The sequence below is a fragment of the Phycodurus eques genome, chromosome 17 (genome assembly GCF_024500275.1).
Source record: "Phycodurus eques isolate BA_2022a chromosome 17, UOR_Pequ_1.1, whole genome shotgun sequence".
Taxonomy (NCBI): Eukaryota; Metazoa; Chordata; class Actinopteri; order Syngnathiformes; family Syngnathidae; genus Phycodurus; species Phycodurus eques.
The window spans coordinates 14,531,185-14,548,850 of record NC_084541.1 but is presented as its reverse complement, the minus strand read 5'-3'; the positions used below and the strand labels follow the sequence as shown (position 1 = coordinate 14,548,850).

At 41.1% G+C, this 17,666-nt stretch overlaps 2 protein-coding genes across 2 annotated transcripts in view; both read left to right on the top strand.

Annotated features, from left to right (window-relative positions):
* Nucleotides 1-8,678, top strand: part of LOC133415662 (unconventional myosin-VIIa-like) — a 31,015-nt gene extending 22,337 nt beyond the window's left edge. The window contains exons 32-50 of the mRNA XM_061701885.1: nt 73-243; nt 308-425; nt 522-648; nt 720-889; nt 958-1,148; nt 1,218-1,342; nt 1,424-1,581; nt 2,512-2,665; nt 2,747-2,902; nt 2,992-3,097; nt 4,286-4,424; nt 4,482-4,562; nt 4,644-4,750; nt 4,886-5,071; nt 5,146-5,262; nt 5,336-5,419; nt 5,668-5,787; nt 6,488-6,566; nt 8,237-8,678. Of these exons, the coding sequence (XP_061557869.1) occupies nt 73-243; nt 308-425; nt 522-648; nt 720-889; nt 958-1,148; nt 1,218-1,342; nt 1,424-1,581; nt 2,512-2,665; nt 2,747-2,902; nt 2,992-3,097; nt 4,286-4,424; nt 4,482-4,562; nt 4,644-4,750; nt 4,886-5,071; nt 5,146-5,262; nt 5,336-5,419; nt 5,668-5,787; nt 6,488-6,566; nt 8,237-8,292 (2,445 nt within the window). The 3' untranslated portion in view covers nt 8,293-8,678. The remainder of the gene's footprint in view (nt 1-72; nt 244-307; nt 426-521; nt 649-719; nt 890-957; nt 1,149-1,217; nt 1,343-1,423; nt 1,582-2,511; nt 2,666-2,746; nt 2,903-2,991; nt 3,098-4,285; nt 4,425-4,481; nt 4,563-4,643; nt 4,751-4,885; nt 5,072-5,145; nt 5,263-5,335; nt 5,420-5,667; nt 5,788-6,487; nt 6,567-8,236) is intronic.
* A 1,169-nt stretch (nt 8,679-9,847) lies between these two features.
* On the top strand, nt 9,848-13,088 carry aqp11 (aquaporin 11). Its single transcript, XM_061702479.1, is given in 4 exon segments — nt 9,848-10,027; nt 10,029-10,503; nt 12,709-12,825; nt 12,896-13,088. Coding segments are annotated over 4 exon segments (816 nt in total). The 5' UTR covers nt 9,848-9,910; the 3' UTR covers nt 13,003-13,088.
* Nucleotides 13,089-17,666: the final 4,578 nt, after the last annotated feature.

Here is a 17,666-nt window from a genome sequence, read left to right as displayed (position 1 = left end):
GTTCTCATAGTATTCCTTCAAGGATACGGATCCTTGTTTCAGTTTTCTCAAGATCTTGTGTTTTCCCCTAAGGAGGAAGACCTAGCTGAGCTGGCCTCTCAGCAGTATTATGTCGATTACGGCATAGAAATCCTGCATGATCGCCTCCTCAGCCTCATCCCCTCCTACATCCCCGACAGAGAGATTACCTCCGCCAAGACTGCAGAGAAATGGGCTCAGCTCATCGTCACCGCCCACAAGAAGGTAGCGCTCGACAAACCTGATGCGTATTTTCACCATTGAGTCGTAACCATGAATATCCATCCAGGGACTGTACAGTAAGAGGAGGCCCAACACACAGAAAGTGAAGGAGGATGTGGTGTCTTTTGCTCGACTTAAGTGGCCTTTGCTGTTCTCACGCTTCTATGAGGCCTTCAAATTCTCAGGTCGGGAACAAAAAATTGCTAAAAGGTTGCACGGTGACACTCTATGCAAATGATTACTCACTGTGCATTTATGCTTCTTCATATTTGCATTCCCAGGGCCAAGTCTGCCCAAGAATGACGTTATTGTGGCAGTAAACTGGACCGGCGTTTATTTTGTCGATGAGCAGGAACAGGTCCTTCTGGAGCTTTCTTTTCCAGAAATCATTGCTGTCTCCAGTAGCAGGTATTGTGCAAGAAATCTCATGATTATGGATGTATTATTCTGTTGGGTTTATGATGGGTAAAACGGTGCAGAGGAGGAAAACTCCAAGGCCAGAGTTTTACGTTGGCCACCATCAAAGGAGACGAGTACACATTCACATCCAATAACGCAGAGGACATCAGAGATCTAGTGGTCGCGTTCTTGGAAGGTCTGAGAAAGCGGTCCAAGTTTGTGGTCGGACTGCTGGACTGTCCCAACCCTGGTGAGACTCTGCAAGTGCCCAGAATCAAGCATAAACCTTGACTGCCTTGTGTGTCTTTTATCTCCTAGCAGGTGCAGAGTCCACATTCCTGAGTTTCTCCAAAGGGGATCTAATCATACTGGATGAACACGACGGAGAGCAAGTGATGAACTCCGGCTGGGCTCACGGGATCAATGACAGGACCAAACAGCGAGGAGACTTCCCGGCCGACTGTGTTTATGTTCTGCCCACTGTCACCAGACCGCAATACGACATTGTGGTGAGTAATATTGATGAAGTCTCATTGATGGCATCCGCATTCTAATCCTGCCATGTTCTTTAATCAAAGGCACTGGTGACGATGACTCCAGATCAGCGGCGGGAATCTGTGACGTTGTCCCAGTTGAGCCTTGCCGACAGCGAGGATAAAAGCAAAGCCTACACGCTGGAGGAGTTCTCCTACGATTACTTTAGGTTCCTAACTCTTTGCATATGTAATTCATTTTCCAAGCTACAGTTGTAATTAATCATCCTTCTCCTCTGCAATGTCTCCAGGCCTCCTCCAAAGAGCACTCTGAGCAGGGTGATGATCTCCAAAACTCGAGGGAAGGAGCGTCTGTGGAGCTGCAGCCGCGAGCCTCTCAAGCAGCCTCTCTTGAAGAAGGTCTTAGCCCACGAGGAGCTTTCCCAGGAAGCCTGCCAGGTGTTCATGGATATCCTTTAATGGAGGTTTACCCCCATAACGGTCATCCCTCGCTATATCATGGTTCCCTTATTGCAGGGTCAGTGCATCCCAAATTGTTTTTAACTGGACAGTACAGTTACTCAATTGCATGTCTCAGTCAAAGTGAACATTGTTAGCTAATTGAATGTAACCTACCACCACTAATTAGAACTAATTGTTATCCATAACAGGTGGTATAGATAAAGGGGGGATGGAAACAGCCGCTGGTGCTCTTGCAATCGCTTTGTCAAACAAACGGTAACAAACTACAGTAATCAAAAAGTACATTCTCAGCACACCTGCCGGTAGCCTCAGCTGGCACCGTCACTGTACACCTCAGAGGCTAATGCTATAGTCAGGAAATAGCCGACCAACAGTACGTTCTCAATGTCACTTAACCGAGTACACCCGCCTTTAAAAGGCATACACACATTCGCAGTCATAGTTACTATGGTGAAGAATGTGTAGACTGTGACCCCAAGTAGACGAAAATAATACTCGCACCTCACGTGAATATGCTGTATTGCTTATTGGGGATGAAGAGTATGCATGAAACTATATATATAATAATGACAATAATATATAAATAATACCATAAGTACTTGGTCAATACTTTGCGGATTCCATCTATTGCAGGGGTGGTCTGGAACGAAACCCCTGCGATAAACGAGGGACTACTGTACACCAAAACAATTTTAGTGTTAGTGCTAGCCAAGCGCGAGAGCCTTTTCTGTGCAAGTTTTACTGCCAATTTACTCTAAACTGGTTTGGTTTCATCGTTATATCATCCCGTTTGGTGATACTGCGCGACTTGTTCACGAATGATTGCCTGGCAAAAAAGAAAATTCCATCCGCACTCCACTCCTCAGCCAATGGAAGGAGATGTCTTAGGTGTTTACAACCTTGACAAAGGCTGTACCTATGATGAAGTACATGGGTGACTACCCGTCCAAACGAGCGCGTTCTGTCAACGAGCTCACCGATCAGATCTTCGAGGGAGCGCTGAAGGCTGAGCCGCTCAAAGACGAGATCTTTTGTCAGATTGTCAAACAGCTCACGGACAATCACATCAAGTTAGTTCAGCCAACCATGACGATGCTCATGCTAAGAGCGCTAATGTATGGACTCAACATCACGCTTGTGTGTCTTTTCAGGTACAGTGAGGAGAAGGGATGGGAGCTGTTGTGGCTATGTACGGGCTTGTTTCCTCCAAGTAACATCCTGTTGCCTCACATCCAGAAGTTCCTCCAGGCCAAGAAGCACTACCCTCTGGCTCCGGATTGCATGCAACGGCTACAGAAAGCCTTACGGTAAAACAGTAACTCACATATCCAGTGCTAGTTCTTCTGATCTACTCTTCTCTAATGGATCTCACTCGCCTTGTAATTTGTGGTAGTAGAAACGGGTCAAGGAAATACCCTCCTCACCTGGTGGAGGTGGAAGCCATCCAGCACAAAACCACCCAGATCTTCCACAAAGTTTATTTCCCAGATGACTCGGACGAGGTGAATGTTAACATTAAAATAACCAATAACCAACCCCCCTTTTGATCACATGCTTGATATTGCCAGAGGTGGGTAGAGTAGCTAACTATTGTAATCAAGTATGAGTACCTAAACGTCAAATAAAATAATAATAACATATGTGCTATATGGGACTCCGCACACACCTGCCACCATTTCAATTTATAAGTACCCAAAAACCAACAACACGTGCATTGACAGAAACATTCTTTGCTTTATTCACTTAAATGACTGAATAAAGAAGCTGTTTGCTGACCAGACTTATTGTGATTGTCTGTGGATGCGAATGTGTGAGAACACGAGAGAGCGACATAGGTTTCAGCATGGCCCGTATCTCCAATGAAGCATGTTTTACTGTGACTTATGACCATAAAATATGGCTAATGTTGCCGTATACACTGCCAAAACAACACTAGAAACATTTGTAACTTACTGCAAGGTGTTGTCTCAAATTAGATGTGCGCTGAAGTATCCACGTTTGGGCAGATCCAACACACACTACACTCCATCATAAAACTATTTTTCAGGGTCAGTAAAGACTTGTGCAGCTGTTTTCTTTTTACCCCCAAATTAGTTACTTTGATTGGTGAATTGGAGTCAAATGACTCTAGTAGTAGTGTTGGATTGGCGCAACGGCACCCTATGCGGAAGTTGAACATTAAGTCGAAAAATGGATTGCGCATGCAATAATGGATGAATAAAGTAGCGAGCGGCATAATTATCGATTCCTGTTAACATAAATACTCAAAAGTAAAATGTATGGTGCATTAAAACGACTCTGACAAGTGCAATTTATCCAAAATTTTACTTGAGTAAATGTAGCTCGTTACTACACACCTTTGGATATTGTTGGCGTCAGGTGGAAAGCTTGCATCTCCAAAGCGATCGCCAAAAGAACACGACATGTTTGTTGATCCATTAACATTGCATCGTCAAAGAGAGCAAGCCAATTTAAACACTTTAGATTGGTCCAGAATTTGTAAAAATAATAAACCCACGTGGTGACTGACCAATATTGTTTTGTGAAAAAATGTCAAATTGACGAGATTTGGACATAAATGGTTTCGGGCAGACATCGGCGATATCTAACACTTGATTGTGCGTTTGATAGCGAAAGGTTTAGGTTTAGTACTTGTTCACGTGTTCAGTTTGTTCCATTTGTATTGGCAGGTGTTCGAAGTGGAGTCGAGCACCAAAGCTAAAGACTTCTGCCACAACATTTCAGGACGTTTGATGCTCAAATCGTCTGAGGGGTTCAGCCTTTTTGTCAAGATCACAGACAAGGTACAAAAGACGGTTCTGTCCGATTGTCCAGAGAAACCTTTAAAGTTGTGACGATTGCTTGTTTGGTGTTCCAGGTCATCAGCAGTGCCAGACGGCGACTTCTTCTTTGACTTTGTGCGCCACCTTACCGATTGGATCAAGAAAGCCAGACCCGTGAAAGATGGTAAAATAAACAAAATAAAAAAGAGGCTTTTCAAACTTTACTTTTAATAAACAAGGCATTGTATCCATCCTGTGTGTGCAGGTGTGGTGCCTTCACTGACCTACCAGGTGTTCTTCATGAAAAAGCTGTGGACCACTACCATGCCTGGGAAAGACTCAATGGCTGACTCAATCTTTCACTACTACCAAGTGATTACACTTCCTGATCGTTTACTTGTGCATAAACTTAAATATTACTTAGTGGTTTAAAAATATATATTTTTACTGGTTCTGCAATATTAACTATCGCAATGGTCCTCTGTAAGTTCTCGGTCTTGTGTGCAGGAGCTGCCGAAGTACCTGCGAGGCTATCACAAGTGTTCCAAAGAGGAAGTGCACCAGCTGGCGGCGCTCATCTACCGGGTGAAGTTTGAGGACGACAAGTCTCACTTCCAGAACATGCCCAAGATTCTCAAGGACCTCGTCCCTCAGGACCAGAGCCGACATCTGTCCGCCGACGACTGGAAGAGGGTGAGTGGGGAACGCCATATCCGGGTTCTACACCAAACTTCTGATTAATCAAATTGTTTTTGTTCCCCAATCAGTCGATCGTGTCGGTGTTCAACAAACAATCTGGAAAGACGAGAGAAGAAGCCAAACTGTCCTTCCTCAAAATCATCTACAAGTGGGCCACTTTTGGTTCGGCCTTCTTCGAGGTCAAGGTACAAACGTCCCAATCGCCCAAACGTCATGGTATCATGAAATGCCACATTTAAAACGTTTGTTTTGATGCAGCAAACCACCGATCCAAATTACCCAGAAACCCTCCTGATTGCCATAAACAAACATGGAGTCAGTCTGATTGACCCAAAGTCGAAGGTAGGCCCTGGTTTTTAGAGCAAGAGTTTTCCTTTTTTTTTTTTTTATTCGGGGCCATTCCAAATTTGTGTTTGGGATTTTAAAAATATTTGATCTAAGGTTTTTTTTTATTCTTTTGTTTTTAGAATTGTATGGTGGGCCAGATCAAATGTTCTAGGTTCCCCACCTGTTTTAATGCCTCCTAAAGCTTACTGGTATGAAGCAGATTTTTTTTCTGTGTGTGTGTGTGTGTGTGTTGCTTCCTGCAGGACATCCTGACAACGCACCCCTTCACCAAGATCTCCAACTGGAGCAGCGGTAACACCTATTTCCACATCACCATCGGCAACCTGGTGCGTGGCAGCAAGCTGCTGTGTGAAACTTCGCTAGTAAGTGCCAACCCAATCTCCACCAAGGCTTAGCTGTTAACAATATTGACCGCAATAATGTGTGCCATATTTGTGTGTGGTTTTTCATCCGTATGTTATATTTTATTCTGGGGCAGGTGGAACTGTTTCTGTTGTGATTGAAATCTAGAATTTATTTATTTTTAACAAAAAAAAAAAAACGGGGGGGAAAAGTCATTTTTGTTTTTCAGTATGTTAGGTTTGTGGATACTTTGTTCATAGAGCATTACATATGGCATTAAGAATAGACTGATGGAACTGAGATTTAAACAAAAATAATTCCTCTAACAAAAATGAAAAACGAAAAAAATCAATTCCATGATGAAAGCCGAAAAGAGCAAATACACAAATGATGTGTTAATATTCATTAATAAACTTAGCATAAACATGAGATTTTTTGGGGGGGGGGGGGACGTTAGCAATAGCATTCTGGGACTGACAGTATACACACACAAATCTGTACGTGACGTGGGGGGTATTTGTGTTTGGTGATGTCATCCACCCCTAAAATGAGCCAATTGTGGAAGAAATTTGTCTTTAAAAACATGTATCATTCTCGATCCTTGGTGTATTTTTAACGAAAGCACGTCACAGATGTTATTAAGACACAGGGGAGCTGTTTTAAAAAAAAAATTAAATGCTCAATACATAAAGCATTTGTGTCAAATTTGATCACCCCCAGGGCTACAAAATGGATGACCTGCTGACATCGTACATCAGCCAGATGCTAACCACCATGACCAAACAGCGAAGCTCCCGAGGTAGCAGCAAGTGAACGACCAGCGACGCCATCTTGGCCATTAACACTCACTATTTGCCTTCCAATTAGCTTTTTCTATGTTAGTTTCTCACCCGTAGGTGGTGTGCGTAGTTGACTATTTCATGGTTCAATGTTATTTATGTACATCACATCTTTTTCAGACTCAATTCACCGTTAAGATCAATTTAGATTATAGCCTAGTTACTTGTAAACTGTTGTTTTAGGAAGCTAGCTAGCTTATCCATTTAAGAGGTAAGTAGCTTTTCTTATTTAAATCAAAATGTGTCGATAAGTAAGCAAACAATGTGTCAAATGTGTTCACCTCCATTCAAGATATAATATATAATCTTTTGGTTTTTTTCTAATTGTACAAAGCATTAGTGTTTTAAACATCCCCCAACACTCGACAACATCACCTGTAGACATCAATAAATGACGTCGGAACACATTGGAACATGTTTTGATTTAACTTAAGTTAACTTAACGTGTACACTTCTTTGCCACTTTTCTGCATTGTATTTAGAGTTCAAATGTTTGCCCTCTTGTGTTGCCAATAGGGCAAGCACATTAACATGTTAAATACTGGTGAATACTGGTACTTGGTGAAAAAATTTATATTCTGATATAAACCGCATTAGTTTAAATGGATGACGTCGTTAGGTATTAGGGGGACGGTTTTTATTTGAGGAAATATTGACTTTGTTTCCTATGGGCCATGCCAAAGAATCGCTGCCATTTGTGTCCCCAGGAAATAACGTATAAATGCATCATACAATTAAAGGATTTAAAAAATGACCAAGGCAAAGGACCAAAACATTGGTCTGATTACATAATAACAAAATTAAATTACCTTGAACAATGGAAAAAGAGATAACATTGAATATTTGGTGGCATAACCCTTACTTGCGATAAGTGCATACAGCCTGCGACCCATTGACTTCACAAGACTGTGGCATTCTTCATTTGAAATGCTTTTCCAGGCCTTTGCTGCACCCTCTTTCGGTTCTTGTTTGTTTCTAGGGGTTTCTCCCTTCAGTCTCCTCTTCCGGAGGTAAAATGCATCCTCTATTGGGTTAAGATCCGGTGATTGACTTGGCCAGTCTAAGACCTTCCACTTTTCCCCCATGATGAATTCCTTTGTTGTGTTGGCAGTGTGTTTTGGTTCATTGTCTTGTTGCATTACGAAGCTTCTCCCGATTAGTTTGGATGCATTTTTCTGTAAATTGCCAGACAAAATGGTTTTGTAGACTTCAGAATTCATTCTGCTGCTCCCGTCATGAGTTACATCATCAGTAAAGACTAGTGAACCCGTTCCAGAAGCAGCTATGCAAGCCCAAGCCATGACATTACCTCCATCATGCTTCACAGATGAGCAGATCCTTTTATTTCTCCATACTTTGGCCTTTCCATCACTTTGGTCGAGGTTAATCTTGGTCGCATCACGTCCGTAAAACTTTGTTCCAAAACTTTGGTGGCTCGTCTCTTCTTTGCAAAATCAAATCTGGCCTTCTAATTCTTTTTGCTGATGAGTGGTTTGCCTCTTGTGGTATGCCCTGTATATTTCCTTTCTGGAAGTCTTCTTCGAACAGTGGATTGTGATACGTTTCACTCCTGCCCTGCGGAAGTTGGCAGCGATGTCACTGACTATTGTCTTTGTGTGTTTCTTCACAGCTCTCACAATGTTTCTGTCATCAAGTGCTGTTGATACCCTTGGGCGACCAGTTTGATGTCTGTTGCTCAGTACACCAGTAGTTTATTTGTTTTTCAGGACATTCCAAATTGTTGTATCGGCTATGCCCAATGTTTGTGCAATAGCTCTGATCGATTTTCCCTCTTCTCTCAGCTTCGAAATGATTTGCTTTTCTCCCATAGACAGCTCTTTGGTCTTCCTGTTTGCTTAACAGCAAATGCAGTTTTCACAGGTGAAACCCAAAGCCAAAAACACACACAATCTAAAAGGCAACATCTGAGCAACTAGAAACACCCATCAGTCACGTGTTCCAATACTTTTACTCGCTTGAAAAGTGGGCGGCTTCAAACCAAAAGTGCTGTGTCCTGAGTTGTTTAACACATTTAGATGTCAATACCGTGAAATAAAAGCTGGAATTCTGAACTTTTGTCTCATATTCATCATTTGATCTGAAACACAAATGTCTTCAGTATACAACAAAAACAAAGGAATTGACTGCATATTTACTCAACTGCAGAAAGCACCAGGCATCTTTTCAGGAAAAGGCATTGAATTGCGCAATACTTTTTTTTTTTTTTTTTTTACACAATATTTCATGAAAGTATTTGACAATATAATGTAGAATAATACCTCAGTGACATATCAATCTCCATTGCCTTCTTTCTTATCATTTCACCGTGAAACGCAGCTTTACAGATGCCATCTATGCTGTTCCGATGGTATCAGTTATAGCAAGGGTCATGTGAACAGAACAGCATTGTAATACATGTAACGCATATTGTTTCTCTCGCTCGTCATTTCAGTGTATATTTCAGCTTTACAGATGCCACTTATGTGGCAAAAACAATGTCTTGGGCCACCATTGTAGCCAGTCATCCCAGTGTGAACATCAGCTTTACATATGCCACCTATACTCTGCAGGAGGTATCAGTCATAGTAAATGTAATGTTAAAATACCGTATTATAACATATACGTATGTGTATACGTACATGTATAAGAATAAGGAGGTGTCTACTTGAGTTAATGCGTGTATTTATTCAGGCAGATGACACGCATGAATTATGCACAGATGCTGTGGTTAGCCTCGGGCTAGCTGTCGCGCGATCCTGTGGGAATTTTTTAATGTATGCAATTTACTTGTCTCAACCACACTTGCGAAAAGGAAGCGATCAAGTTTCAAGTATTGTACAACAAATAACACAACTTCCTTCCAACACTTGCAAATTATTCTTTCTTCGCAACGCATGTCTGAAATCCCAAGAGGGCACCCATTTCATATGAGAAAAAGTTTACGGCGCACCCCTCCCCAAAAACAAATGGCACCAAAAGTATTTAAGTAAGCTGTATTTCAATCTTGGTCATGATGGTGGAACTTGGGAGTGGGGGGTCCACTGTACTAATATGGAAGATCTGAGTTTGCTCTATTCATTTCTGTACTTGACTTAAAAACCGCCCAAAGTGGCTCAAATAAGAAAGTAGTCATTGAAGTCGTCGGCGTTCAACTTAGCTTTTATTTTGAAAGTCCGATCGCCCTACTTTCCGTCACATGCGCAAGAACTTTGGCAGCGCTGAAGGAGGAGGGGACGGCGGACGGGTGGGGGAGACTAACCCGCTCGTCCCGCTCGTCCGCTCGTCGGAGGGCACCTCAGCAGGGATGGACGACGCGTGGGTCTCCGTGGCGGCGCTGGCAGCCGCGGTGCTCCTCAGCGAGCTGGTCCGCCGCGCCGCCGCTCGCTGCCTCCGCGGAGCCGCCGGGACCGTGGCGCTGGAGGCTGGCGTCCACCTTCCAGCTGTGCTGCTGCACGCACGAACTCAAGCTGCTCGGGGACGCCGCGCGGCTGGAGCCGGCGTACGGCCTGACGCTGGGCTACTTCGTCACGGTCGTCCACTTGCTCTCCTTCCGCGGAGCGTCGTGTAATCCCTGCGGCGTCGCGGAGCGCGTTTGCCGGGGGAGCTGCCGGGCCGGCGCGGCCGTCGCCTCGGTCGCCGGCCAGTTCGGCGCCGCGCTGTCGGCGCGTTACGCAGCCGCGGCAGCGTGGTCCCTGGGTCTGGCCGAGCACCACGTTCGCCAGCGACGCTTCGGCTTCAGGTGCTTCGACCCGCTCGGCGGAACCGTGCTGGAGGCCGCCGCCGTGGAGCTGGGCTGCGCTTTCGTGGTGCAGGCGGCGGCTCTTCATATCCACAAGGTGGACCACAAACTCCGGGTCCACGTCCTCGCCGCGGTCATTACGGCGCTGGTGTACGCAGGTGAGTGTTGGTGACGTCAACACGCTACGCAGGTTACACTTAATTCGGGAAATCGCCGTTTCCTACCTTACTCCTTTGCTCCAGGTGCTACGATTCGATTATAACGATATTCACGATTATCGATGCAGTTATTTCTGCCCCCCCCCCTCCTCACTTTTTAGCTACATCTTACTCTTGCGAACGCTGAATCACAATTTTTAGATTCGAATCACAAAAAAATCTCAAGAATAACAGACTACCTAGGTCGCTGTAGGTGTACAGCGACCGCAAGCAGAATGAATGGGAGAACATTTGTCCAACACATCGTGAAAGATGAAGTGAAGCGGCTAGGTAGCCAGTAGACTAGCTAGAAAGGCGGCAGCTTGGTCCGAGGCGGCGAGTATTTATGGCACCGACAACCTGCATTTAATCATGGTACGGCGAGGGATCCTGGTTGAAGTAAGCCATTTTAAACTAAAAAGAAAAACTCTTCCCAAAAGGTGCCAGAATACTTCTCACTCTCCAGTTCAATGGATAGTTTTCAAATAATCAAATTGTTGTTGTTTTTTTTTAATTTGCTGGACTATTATTTTTTTTCAAATAGTACAAAGAGTAGCAATTTGATTCTGATCCAGAAGTCCTTCGTTACTGTCAATATTGAATAGCGAATGGGCAGAGACAACTGACTTGACTCGAGTCGACTCGAGTTGCCAGTTTTATGACTTGCGACTTGCTTGCCAAATACTTCAGAGAGACTTTAGACTTGGTAGCCAAGAGACTTGACTTGACTGGGACTTGAACTACATGACTTGACAAGACATCTCGTTAAGGGTTGGAAATTTGTATTTTAATTGAAACAGTTTCCCTTTATTTTTTTTTATTTTTTTTTTTAAAAGTAAACGCTTTCGGGGGTCATTCCGGCCGAAAAAAGTCGTTGACAAAAGTCCATTCCGCTATTAGTGAGTACAGTAGAAATTGTGAGTAGCTACTTGTGAATATAATTTTCATACTACTGAACGCGTTTATTGAAGTGTCACCATTCAAATGTCATCTGTTATCGGCTCTGTGATAAAGCTCTCTGCACTATGTCTTTAAAATGGAGACCGCAGCATATGAAACGTAACCTTTCATCTAATGATAATTGTCCAGACTCTTTGGTCTTCCTGTTTTCTTAACAGCAAATGCAGTTTTCACAGGTGAAACTCAAAGCCAAAAACACACACAATCTAATGTTTAAGCAATCAATCTAAAAGGCAAAGAGACCACACAGCATATGAAACATAACCTTTAATCGAATGATAATTGTCCAGAGTGCGTCGAAATAAATCAACAAACCCGAGTGATTTAATTAAAAATAGAGGACACAGGAAGAATAGAGATTTTGTTCACATTTCTGGAATTGCTCTATGGGCAAAAAATCATAAATTGCTAATTTGAGAAATTAGTGAGTATTCAGATAATGTCACATTTTTGGGCAACTTTTATGCCAAGCTAATGAATTCATTGCTAATTGGATTGGATTTGAAAAATATCAACGAGTATTTTCACAGTTGACATTTGCAAAGATGTCATTATTTTTAGAAACTAATAAACATTGACGCAAAGTCAAGTTTTGGACCATTTTGAAGTTATTGCTATTCGGATTATACTTTGTTTTTTTTTCTTTTTTATGGGGGAAACTCCCAAAAGTTGTATCATGTACTTTCACTCTTACACAGGCGACACATTTGAAAACTGAAAACAAAAGTTTTCTTTTCTTTTTTTTTTTTAATCTACACTGCAAAAACTAATCTAACCATATTAAATACCTGAAATCAAGGCAAAATATGCAAGATATTGCTTGTTACCAGGCAGTTTTTGTGGAAGATTTCACTTACTTCAAACATTTGTTTTGCCTTAAAAAAATCTTTAAAAGAGAACATAACCAGTAATCAAATTTTGACAAAAAGTTATAAGGTTTGCTTAAAATAAGAAGTACTTTCAGGTAGTATAAATATATTAGTTGTAAGACATCAATGTGGGGTTTTGAAGCTGGCTGGCTGGCTATGCCTGTTTGTTTTAAGAAATTTTGTCAAGTCAAATTTTCCTGTTCTATTGGCAGATGATTTTGCTTAAATTAAGTAATACATCCCTTATTTCATGACTTTTTTTGTTTTTTCCCCCTCCAAGCCCCTTTTTTTTGCACTGTGCTACTAACAACATTGAGGTCTTCAATTTCGTTTTGAGGTGGAAGCATCTCGGGAGCCGTGTTTAACCCCGTGCTGGCCTTCTCCGTCAACTTCCCCTGCAGCGGCCACACCTACCTGGAGTACTGCTTCATTTACTGGCTGGGACCTGCCTTGGGTACGGAAACTAATTTGTTTGTTCGTTAGTTCATTGTTTAGTTAAGGACTAGTTCTGTTGTCACCCTCAGGTGTCACCAGCTGCATCCTGCTCTTCGAGAAGATCCTCCCGTTCCTCTCCGGGACAAACATGGCGGGTCGAGACATCAAAGCTGCGCACGAGCAGAAAGCTCATTAGTCTAATGTTAGCACTTTGTTGTGCAAAAGGTTTGAACAGCACATTCAAATACACAACCGTGTATTTTAGCTACGGGGGAATCAGAGGCACAAAATGAAGGACGGACGTTGTGTTGTCATTGTTGTATTTTGGTAAAATGAGATAGTCGCGCTAACCTTCCTAACCTTGTAAATAGCACTTTGTTTAGCCACAAAACGTTAGCAGCCAACTTAGCTGTGCTAAAACGTAAACTGTTGGCGATGTTTGTAAACCCTCAAACCCCAAAAGTTCTTTACACAATTTGAAAATAATTGAATGTAATTTTTACATCACGCTGGTTTAAAAAAATAAATAAATAGTGGTTTAGCAGAGATGCTAACTTTTAGTTTATCACGAGTTCCTGAATTTTACCTTCATTCAGAATGTCGTCTGGTTCAAATGTTGATCTTTCTTGGCGTTGAGAAGAATTCCGAAAAATACCTGTGAAAGTGCTAGCCTTCCTTGCCTTCTGCTTTTTTTCCTCAAGAGGAAAGAGGCCCTTCCCATCATAATATAACCTTTTCTACAGTTGTATATCCAACTCCAATTCCAATGAAGTTGGGACGTTGTGTTAAGCATAAATAAAAACAGAATACAATGATTTAAAAATCACGTTCAACCTATATTTAATTGAATACACGACAAAGACATGATATGTAATGTTCAAACTGATCAACTTGATTGTTTTAAGCAAAGAATCGTTAACTTGGAATTTTACGGCTGCAACACGTTCCAAAAAAAAACTGGGACAGGGTCATGTTCAGGGTCAAATCGGCCGTCTCAAATGCCAGGTGGAAAAGAACAACTAGAATAGCTAGAAAAAGGACATTTTGGGCATTTGCGAGCCAAATTATCACACAAACCAGATAAAAGGACATTAAAGGTTATACAAATAAAAACTTTTAAAAATCATGGACGGGAACATTTAAAATTATTTTTGTGGAAAAATTCATTGCACAGTTGAAAAATGTTAAATTGTAAATTTTATGCTTTTGGAAAAAAAGGAAATTTAGTATTTTGTAGTAAACCACCAACTGATGTTTTGGCGCTGGCGTTTGCGATTCCTTTCACGAAAAAAATCTTCCACTTTGTCAATTGGAAAAAGTTTTAACGAAATGTAATTTACACATCACAACGATGTTGAAAATGATTTATCTTGCTGCATGCTAATTTACATTTTAATGTGATTTCCTGACTTTTACGCACGTTTGGAATGTACCAATTAAAATGCTGATTTTTCTCATGTTTGAAAACGTGTCGGGAAAATAACCCGTTAAGGTGTTAGCTAGCCTCCCTCATCTCGTAGTACCGCTTTGTTTCTCAAGAGGCGCAAGTGAGCCACAGCAGTAGAATTGACTGTCATACCACTTTGTAAATTTAATTTTTGCCACCGTAAAAATATTGTTTCTCCTACAATGTTCGTAAAAATGATGATTTATCGGGTTGATCATTTACAGTTGGTTGTTTTCATTTCGAACGTTCTTGTCAATGAGATTTTCCTCGTTTATATTTAAAAATGTGTCTGAAAATTCTTATGAATGTGCAATTAAGCTACAAGCAGTCAGCAGCACTAAATGTTTTTTTTCTCATTGTTTTACTTCCGTCAAGTTGCGGAAGCGCTAGCTAGCCTCGTCTTGTAATACCGTTTGTTCCTCAAGAGGCGCGAATGAGCCAGTGTAGCGTAAAAGAATAGTAGCTTCAATGTTTGTAATTCCTTTTTTCGTAACAATTTTGGAGAAAACACAATTAGACGGCGTCGGTTGATGAAACGAAGCAGTGCCGGTTAGGAACAGTAACTGTGAATTTGAGATGTTTGTAATTGCTTTCACACCAAAGTTTTTCGAGAACACGTAATTGTAAAACCTCAGTTGACGGAAATGTAACTTTTTTTCAAAATGATGGCTAATTGGGATTACCTGACTCTTACACACAGGATGTTCTAGTTAACATATTGATTGATTGATTGATTTTTCATATAAATTAAAAAATATGCTGCAAAATACCTGTGAAAGTAGTTTTAGTACTGGTCTGAAGTAACCACTGCAGGCTGTTTTTCTTAAAATAATGTACAAGTAGCCTTAATTTGTAATAATGTGCCTCCCACTATTGACTCAAAAGGAGAAATTAACGCAGGTTGATTGCCTTTAAATTCTGTCCCAGAATCTAGAAAACACCTGATGAGCCTTTGCCACTCATCTTGCCTGGTACAAATAATTACTGTAGTTATTGATACATAATTAGTTCTTTTCAGGTTGTTTTTTTTTTCCCCATTGCGTAACATGCCAAAACTTTGTTTAGTTGGCTGCGCCAGTGTATGTGCAAAGCGATGACTGTGAATGATTTACTCTTGAAAACAATTGTATTCACTAATGATGTCATCTTGTCTTGAGCGTCACGCGATGCCGTGACATGGCTGCACACTGTGAATAACGGCGAAACGATAATAGTACACATGGCAAACTCGCACTGTTGTTTTATGCTTGTATTCTTACCTTTTGTTCTTACGTCATTACATACGACATAAGAATACGTGGTCAAGTGGACACAGGAAGGTACGCTCAGTTACCTCTGTACTGTACTTAGGTACTGAATTGACCGTTCATTCATAAACTCAATTTCTCCTGCAACGGAAATGGCTTTTCACGTTTGTTCACATAAAACGGGATGACCATCATGAGTATCAAAAGCTTGTTTATGTTTTCTTTGAAATGTTGAATTGTTCATTCCTCAAGCCATTATCTTACAGTAAATTGATGTTATGCGCCAGTTCATAGGGTTTTATGATTCTCACATTTGATGTTTGGTGTGTTCTGTAAGACAGAAAGAGGAAAGTGTAGTAAAATGTCATCTGCCTCCACGCCTGATTTTGTTACACAATGTGACCTTTGCGCTGTTGTGCTGTACTCGACACACGGAACATTTAACACGTTAACGACTCCACACATCGGAGCACAGACCCCCACCAATGCAGTCCCACTGTAGACTTTGGACTCAAGTTTCACGAAAAATCTTTAATGATTTTAAAATAATTACTCACAAAACCCTGATTAGCTTAGCATGCTAAAACACAAATGAGATGCTTGGAAAATTCCGATATTGCATGCTGACACCTCGTCAGTCCACAGTGCTCAATAAAAAGCATCTCTCCATTTTTTTTTTTTTTTTTTCTGAATCAAAAATAATTTTTCAGATAGACACATCCTGAAATTTTGAGATATTCTGGAACATTTTCCGTGTTAGTGTTTTTACATCGTACAGTGACGATAAGAGTTAGCAATTAATGATTACTTGGAATTTTGTTAATTTAAAAAAAAAAAAAAATCATGTCCAAATATGCAAAAAAGTACATTTAATCAAACATTGCCCATTATTTTGCAGCAAAAAAAAAAAAAAACACGTTGACTGGATGTAATATGTTTGAATATTTTTAGAAATTATGTGGGCAAAAAAGAAAATCAGGCATCGAAGCACTTTTATTATGACAAATGTACAAGATCTTAAGAAATAACAGTTGACAAAAAAGGGGTCAGCTAGGTTCTATACACAAGGACTCCGGGCTCCTCCCACATTGATTATGAGGTAATAGTAAAAAAAACAACAACAAAAAAAAACACTCAGTCAACAGTCTTTTTCATTGTCTGTGTTCCCATGCAGTTACTGCTTATTTCAACCGTACAACAGTCAAAACCACCAAAATTCATTGTTACTCAGCATGTAGTAATGATAAATAGTGCTTGCTAAGACCGTGCTAGTCCTTGGGCCACATACGGACGACCCCTTGAAAGCATTTGGATCCGGCCCGCCATGCAATTCTAAAACGAGGTACTCTTATAGACAAAAACAGGGAAGACAATAATCTCCCCCCCAAAAAAACTAAGCAAAATAGTTGGTTACTTTAGTTCTTAAAAAGTTTGTACAAAGAAAATAATACTCTTTACATTGTTTTTGACACACCACAAGCAATGAAAATACAGTGGAACCCCAGAAGTTGAACACCCCCACAAAAGCGGTACAATTTGGCAGAATTTACTTAACAAAAATGAAGACTTTTGGAGGGGAATTGATGAAAAAGTCTTTGCTCAAGGTGCTAACATTAGCTTATAGCCGCCGAACTGGTTGTTGTACGTGTCCTCTTTTAGTTTAGGTGACTGGTAGGATAAAAATGACTTTTGGGGACTTGACATGAACTTCAATTGTATTGATTACAAGAAAAAGAAAGTCCTAAAAAACTAAGACCTCTGGGGTCTTGATTAACAAGTCTTGGATCCGAGCACTGACATAGCTGCAGTAGGCAGCGTCATTTTGTTAAGACTTAGACAATACTTCGGGGGTATCGATGACAAAAGAGTTTAAAAACAAAGACTTTTGGGGTACTGATGATGAAGAAGTCATGTATTCTAGCAATAACAATATCTATTTGGGGAATCGATTACGAGAAAGTCGACAATGAAGACTAGTGAGGACTCGAGTGTCTTGGATCTTAGTGCGAACATTAGCACTGGCCACCAACAGGCTAACTGCTGTAGGCAACCATTCAATAGGACAAGAAAAAAGAAAAGAAAAACTGGAGTATCGAGTATAAGGCTTTGACAACAAAAACCTCTTGGGTGTCGATACAATAAAGTCTGAAAACGAAGACTTCTGGG